The sequence below is a fragment of the Salmo salar genome, chromosome 15, assembly GCF_965601325.2.
Source record: "Salmo salar chromosome 15, fSalSal1, whole genome shotgun sequence".
Taxonomy (NCBI): Eukaryota; Metazoa; Chordata; class Actinopteri; order Salmoniformes; family Salmonidae; genus Salmo; species Salmo salar.
This window is the reverse complement of record NC_138305.1, coordinates 112,460,001-112,467,500: the sequence shown is the minus strand read 5'-3', so window position 1 is coordinate 112,467,500 and position 7,500 is coordinate 112,460,001. Positions and strand designations below refer to the sequence as shown.

Genomic DNA, 7,500 nt, shown 5'->3' with positions numbered 1-7,500 from the left:
TTATTATAAAAAGTCCAATGTATCTTCTGCTTTATCCCAACCCGTCTGAGAGCCATATTACAGCGCCCCTGGAACAGTTGGTAGCCATATTACAGCGCCCCTGGAACAGTTGGTAGCCATATTACAGCGCCCCTGGAACAGTTGGTAGCCATATTACGCCCCCCTGGAACAGTTGGTAGCCATATTACGCCCCCCTGGAACAGTTGGTAGCCATATTACGCCCCCCTGGAACAGTTGGTAGCCATATTACGCGCCCCTGGAACAGTTGGTAGCCATATTACGCCCCCCTGGAACAGTTGGTAGCCATATTACGCCCCCCTGGAACAGTTGGTAGCCATATTACAGCGCCCCTGGAACAGTTGGTAGCCATATTACGCCCCCCTGGAACAGTTGGTAGCCATATTACGCCCCCCTGGAACAGTTGGTAGCCATATTACGCCCCCCTGGAACAGTTGGTAGCCATATTACGCCCCCCTGGAACAGTTGGTAGCCATATTACGCCCCCCTGGAACAGTTGGTAGCCATATTACGCCCCCCTGGAACAGTTGGTAGCCATATTACGCCCCCCTGGAACAGTTGGTAGCCATATTACGCCCCCCTGGAACAGTTGGTAGCCATATTACGCCCCCCTGGAACAGTTGGTAGCCATATTACGCCCCCCTGGAACAGTTGGTAGCCATATTACGCCCCCCTGGAACAGTTGGTAGCCATATTACGCCCCCCTGGAACAGTTGGTAGCCATATTACGCCCCCCTGGAACAGTTGGTAGCCATATTACGCCCCCCTGGAACAGTTGGTAGCCATATTACAGCGCCCCTGGAACAGTTGGTAGCCATATTACAGCGCCCCTGGAACAGTTGGTAGCCATATTACAGCGCCCCTGGAACAGTTGGTAGCCATATTACGCCCCCCTGGAACAGTTGGTAGCCATATTACAGCGCCCCTGGAACAGTTGGTAGCCATATTACGCCCCCCTGGAACAGTTGGTAGCCATATTACAGCGCCCCTGGAACAGTTGGTAGCCATATTACGCCCCCCTGGAACAGTTGGTAGCCATATTACGGCCCCCCTGGAACAGTTGGTAGCCATATTACGGCGCCCCTGGAACAGTTGGTAGCCATATTACGCCCCCCTGGAACAGTTGGTAGCCATATTACAGCCCCCCTGGAACAGTTGGTAGCCATATTACAGCCCCCCTGGAACAGTTGGTAGCCATATTACGCCCCCCTGGAACAGTTGGTAGCCATATTACGCCCCCCTGGAACAGTTGGTAGCCATATTACGCCCCCCTGGAACAGTTGGTAGCCATATTACGCCCCCCTGGAACAGTTGGTAGCCATATTACGCCCCCCTGGAACAGTTGGTAGCCATATTACGGCCCCCCTGGAACAGTTGGTAGCCATATTACGCCCCCCTGGAACAGTTGGTAGCCATATTACGCCCCCCTGGAACAGTTGGTAGCCATATTACGCCCCCCTGGAACAGTTGGTAGCCATATTACGCCCCCCTGGAACAGTTGGTAGCCATATTACGCCCCCCTGGAACAGTTGGTAGCCATATTACGCCCCCCTGGAACAGTTGGTAGCCATATTACGCCCCCCTGGAACAGTTGGTAGCCATATTACGCCCCCCTGGAACAGTTGGTAGCCATATTACGCCCCCCTGGAACAGTTGGTAGCCATATTACGCCCCCCCTGGAACAGTTGGTAGCCATATTACGCCCCCCTGGAACAGTTGGTAGCCATATTACGCCCCCCTGGAACAGTTGGTAGCCATATTACAGCCCCCCTGGAACAGTTGGTAGCCATATTACGCCCCCCTGGAACAGTTGGTAGCCATATTACGCCCCCCTGGAACAGTTGGTAGCCATATTACGCCCCCCTGGAACAGTTGGTAGCCATATTACAGCCCCCCTGGAACAGTTGGTAGCCATATTACGCCCCCCTGGAACAGTTGGTAGCCATATTACGCCCCCCTGGAACAGTTGGTAGCCATATTACGCCCCCCTGGAACAGTTGGTAGCCATATTACGCCCCCCTGGAACAGTTGGTAGCCATATTACGCCCCCCTGGAACAGTTGGTAGCCATATTACGCCCCCCTGGAACAGTTGGTAGCCATATTACGCCCCCCTGGAACAGTTGGTAGCCATATTACGGCCCCCTGGAACAGTTGGTAGCCATATTACGCCCCCCTGGAACAGTTGGTAGCCATATTACGCCCCCTGGAACAGTTGGTAGCCATATTACGCCCCCCTGGAACAGTTGGTAGCCATATTACGCCCCCCTGGAACAGTTGGTAGCCATATTACGCCCCCCTGGAACAGTTGGTAGCCATATTACGCCCCCCTGGAACAGTTGGTAGCCATATTACGCCCCCCTGGAACAGTTGGTAGCCATATTACGCCCCCCTGGAACAGTTGGTAGCCATATTACGCCCCCCTGGAACAGTTGGTAGCCATATTACGCCCCCCTGGAACAGTTGGTAGCCATATTACGCCCCCCTGGAACAGTTGGTAGCCATATTACGCCCCCCTGGAACAGTTGGTAGCCATATTACGCCCCCCTGGAACAGTTGGTAGCCATATTACGCCCCCCTGGAACAGTTGGTAGCCATATTACGCCCCCCTGGAACAGTTGGTAGCCATATTACGCCCCCCTGGAACAGTTGGTAGCCATATTACGCCCCCCTGGAACAGTTGGTAGCCATATTACGCCCCCCTGGAACAGTTGGTAGCCATATTACGCCCCCCTGGAACAGTTGGTAGCCATATTACGCCCCCCTGGAACAGTTGGTAGCCATATTACGCCCCCCTGGAGAGGTTTTTGTAATGGTTAAGTACCTTGCTTAAGGGCGCAATGGCAGGGGCCGGCAACTAGAATTTGATACCAGCAAACCAATGGTTGCCAGCTCACTTCCCACCAGATTTGTCCAGACAAACCGACACTGTCTGTCTGTCTGTCTGTCTGTCTGTCTGTCTGTCTGTCTGTCTGTCTGTCTGTCTGTCTGTCTGTCTGTCTGTCTGTCTGTCTGTCTGTACCGTAACCCTAAAGATCTTTATTTATTCAATGCATTTAAGTGCATACCAATTAAATAAAGATTCAAATATTTGGGGGTTTGAATAAATGAGCATGTGTTGCACCACTTTTTGTTTTTAATCATGTTTACCTTGTATTCTTAGATTCCACCTACAATGCCTTTTAGATTTGCCTTCTTGTGTAAATATTTTCTGTCTGGATTTTAATGATTTGTATCCGTCCGTCCGTCCGTCCGTCCGTCCAACCATTTACTCACCCTGATAAGGAACAGTCTGTTGTTGAGGAGGTTGTTGAGTTGCCCCAGGCCCTGTTCCACTGTCCGTCTGCGGGACTCTGGCAGGTCCAGGTTCTGACTCAGTGGAGCCCCCCTCTGGCCGGGGAAGAACACGCGCTCTGCATACGTTTTATAGTCCAGGAGAGGAATACCTGGTCCACCCACATCACTGCTCAGATCCATCATCTCTGTCATCAGATCTGGAGAGGAGAGGAGGAGGAGGAGGAGGAGACGAGACGAGAGGAGAGGAGAGGAGAGGGGAGGGGAGAGGAGAGGAGAGGAGAGGGGAGGGGAGGGGAGGGGAGGGGAGAGGAGAGGAGAGGAGAGGAGAGGAGAGGAGAGGAGAGGAGAGGAGAGGAGAGGAGAGGAGAGGAGAGGAGAGGAGAGGAGAGGAGAGGAGGGAGGGAGAGGGGAGGGGAGGGGAGGGGAGGGGAGGGGAGGGAGGGAGAGGAGAGGAGAGGAGAGGAGAGGAGAGGAGAGGAGAGGAGAGGAGAGGAGAGGAGAGGAGAGGAGAGGAGAGGAGGAAGGGAATAAATTAATCCTGTCTTTATGAGGCTCAGGAGCTGTATAAATGTTATACCTGCGTCCAAAATGGCAACCTATCTTCTATGTAAAGCACTATCTTCTATGTAAAGCACTATCCCCTATGTAAAGCACTATCCCCTATGTAAAGCACTATCCTCTATGTAAAGCACTATCTTCTATGTAAAGCACTATCCCCTATGTAAAGCACTATCCCCTATGTAAAGCACTATCCCCTATGTAAAGCACTATCCCCTATGTAAAGCACTATCCCCTATGTAAAGCACTATCCCCTATGTAAAGCACTATCCCCTATGTAAAGCACTATCCTCTATGTAAAGCACTATCCTCTATGTAAAGCACTATGTAAAGCACTATCCCCTATGTAAAGCACTATCCCCTATGTAAAGCACTATCCCCTATGTAAAGCACTATCCCCTATGTAAAGCACTATCCCCTATGTAAAGCACTATGTAAAGCACTATCCCCTATGTAAAGCACTATCCTCTATGTAAAGCACTATCCTCTATGTAAAGCACTATCCCCTATGTAAAGCACTATCCTCTATGTAAAGCACTATCCCCTATGTAAAGCACTATCCCCTATGTAAAGCACTATCCCCTATGTAAAGCACTATCCTCTATGTAAAGCACTATGTAAAGCACTATCCCCTATGTAAAGCACTATCCTCTATGTAAAGCACTATCCCCTATGTAAAGCACTATCCCCTATGTAAAGCACTATCCTCTATGTAAAGCACTATCCTCTATGTAAAGCACTATCCCCTATGTAAAGCACTATGTAAAGCACTATCCTCTATGTAAAGCACTATCCTCTATGTAAAGCACTATCCCCTATGTAAAGCACTATCCTCTATGTAAAGCACTATCCTCTATGTAAAGCACTATCCCCTATGTAAAGCACTATGTAAAGCACTATCCCCTATGTAAAGCACTATCCTCTATGTAAAGCACTATCCTCTATGTAAAGCACTATCCTCTATGTAAAGCACTATCCTCTATGTAAAGCACTATCCCCTATGTAAAGCACTATCCTCTATGTAAAGCACTATCCTCTATGTAAAGCACTATCCCCTATGTAAAGCACTCCCTATGTAAAGCACTATCCCCTATGTAAAGCACTATCCTCTATGTAAAGCACTATCCTCTATGTAAAGCACTATCCTCTATGTAAAGCACTATCCCCTATGTAAAGCACTATCCTCTATGTAAAGCACTATCCCCTATGTAAAGCACTATCCCCTATGTAAAGCACTATCCCCTATGTAAAGCACTATCCCCTATGTAAAGCACTATCCTCTATGTAAAGCACTATCCCCTATGTAAAGCACTATCCTCTATGTAAAGCACTATCCCCTATGTAAATCACTATCCCCTATGTAAAGCACTATCCCCTATGTAAAGCACTATCCCCTATGTAAAGCACTATCCTCTATGTAAAGCACTATCCTCTATGTAAAGCACTATCCTCTATGTAAAGCACTATCCCCTATGTAAAGCACTATCCACTATGTAAAGCACTATCCTCTATGTAAAGCACTATCCCCTATGTAAAGCACTATCCTCTATGTAAAGCACTATCCTCTATGTAAAGCACTATCCCCTATGTAAAGCACTATCCCCTATGTAAAGCACTATCCTCTATGTAAAGCACTATCCCCTATGTAAAGCACTATCCCCTATGTAAAGCACTATCCCCTATGTAAAGCACTATCCCCTATGTAAAGCACTATCCTCTATGTAAAGCACTATCCCCTATGTAAAGCACTATCCTCTATGTAAAGCACTATCCTCTATGTAAAGCACTATCCCCTATGTAAAGCACTATCCTCTATGTAAAGCACTATCCCCTATGTAAAGCACTATCCCCTATGTAAAGCACTATGTAAAGCACTATCCTCTATGTAAAGCACTATCCTCTATGTAAAGCACTATCCTCTATGTAAAGCACTATCCCCTATGTAAAGCACTATCCCCTATGTAAAGCACTATCCACTATGTAAAGCACTATCCTCTATGTAAAGCACTATCCCCTATGTAAAGCACTATCCTCTATTTAAAGCACTATGTAAAGCACTATCCCCTATGTAAAGCACTATGTAAAGCACTATCCTCTATGTAAAGCACTATCCTCTATGTAAAGCACTATCCCCTATGTAAAGCACTATCCTCTATGTAAAGCACTATCCTCTATGTAAAGCACTATCCCCTATGTAAAGCACTATCCTCTATTTAAAGCACTATGTAAAGCACTATCCCCTATGTAAAGCACTATCCCCTATGTAAAGCACTATCCTCTATGTAAAGCACTATCCTCTATGTAAATCACTATCCCCTATGTAAAGCACTATCCACTATGTAAAGCACTATCCTCTATGTAAATCACTATCCCCTATGTAAAGCACTATCCTCTATGTAAAGCACTATCCTCTATGTAAAGCACTATCCCCTATGTAAAGCACTATGTAAAGCACTATCCTCTATGTAAAGCACTATCCTCTATGTAAAGCACTATCCCCTATGTAAAGCACTATCCCCTATGTAAAGCACTATCCTCTATGTAAAGCACTATCCCCTATGTAAAGCACTATCCTCTATGTAAAGCACTATCCCCTATGTAAAGCACTATCCCCTATGTAAAGCACTATCCTCTATGTAAAGCACTATCCTCTATGTAAAGCACTATCCTCTATGTAAAGCACTATCCTCTATGTAAAGCACTATCCCCTATGTAAAGCACTATCCCCTATGTAAAGCACTATCCCCTATGTAAAGCACTATCCCCTATGTAAAGCACTATCCCCTATGTAAAGCACTATGTAAAGCACTATCCTCTATGTAAAGCACTATCCCCTATGTAAAGCACTATCCCCTATGTAAAGCACTATCCTCTATGTAAAGCACTAATTTTGACCAGAGTTCCATTGGCCCTTGCCAAAAGTAGTGCACTATATAGGGCATAGGGTACCATTTCAGACGAAGCCTCTATTGAAGTAAACAGGCTGATGGGTGCAGTAGTTAACCTGTGAACTCCTTCCTGCACTGGTCTCCCACATTGATCTCCAGAGTCTCCAGCTGAACCAGAACCTTCTTGTAGTCTCTCAGAGCTTGCTTGCTCTTCCTCCTGCACAGACACACACAGATACAATACCTCACCTGGGATTCACTGCAAATCAATTACTATCAACCAATCAGGTAATCAATCAATTACTATCAATCAATCAGGTAATCAATCAATTACTATCAATCAATCAGGTAATCAATCAATTACTATCAATCAATCAATCAGGTAATCAATCAATTACTATCAATCAATCAGGTAATCAATCAACTACTATCAATCAATCAGGTAATCAATCAACTACTATCAATCAATCAATCAGGTAATCAATCAACCAATCAATCAATCAGGTAATCAATCAACCAATCAATCAATCAGGTAATCAATCAACCAATCAATCAATCAGTTAATCAATCAATTACTATCAATCAATCAATCAGGTAATCAATCAATTACTATCAATCAATCAGGTAATCAATCAACCAATCAATCAATCAGGTAATCAATCAACTACTATCAATCAATCAGGTAATCAATCAATTACTATCAATCAATCAGGTAATCAATCAACTACTATCAATCAATCA

The 7,500-nt window shown here is 46.2% G+C and overlaps 1 protein-coding gene across 2 annotated transcripts in view; it reads right to left on the bottom strand.

Moving 5' to 3' along the window:
• Nucleotides 1-7,500, bottom strand: part of plxnb3 (plexin B3) — a 256,626-nt gene that overhangs the window by 23,740 nt on the left and 225,386 nt on the right. For both annotated transcript variants that reach the window (XM_082962290.1, XM_082962289.1), the window contains exons 23-24: nt 6,876-6,976; nt 3,293-3,510 (exon numbers count right to left, since the gene is read on the bottom strand). In XM_082962290.1, coding sequence (XP_082818416.1) covers nt 3,293-3,510; nt 6,876-6,976 — 319 coding nt within the window. The remainder of the gene's footprint in view (nt 1-3,292; nt 3,511-6,875; nt 6,977-7,500) is intronic.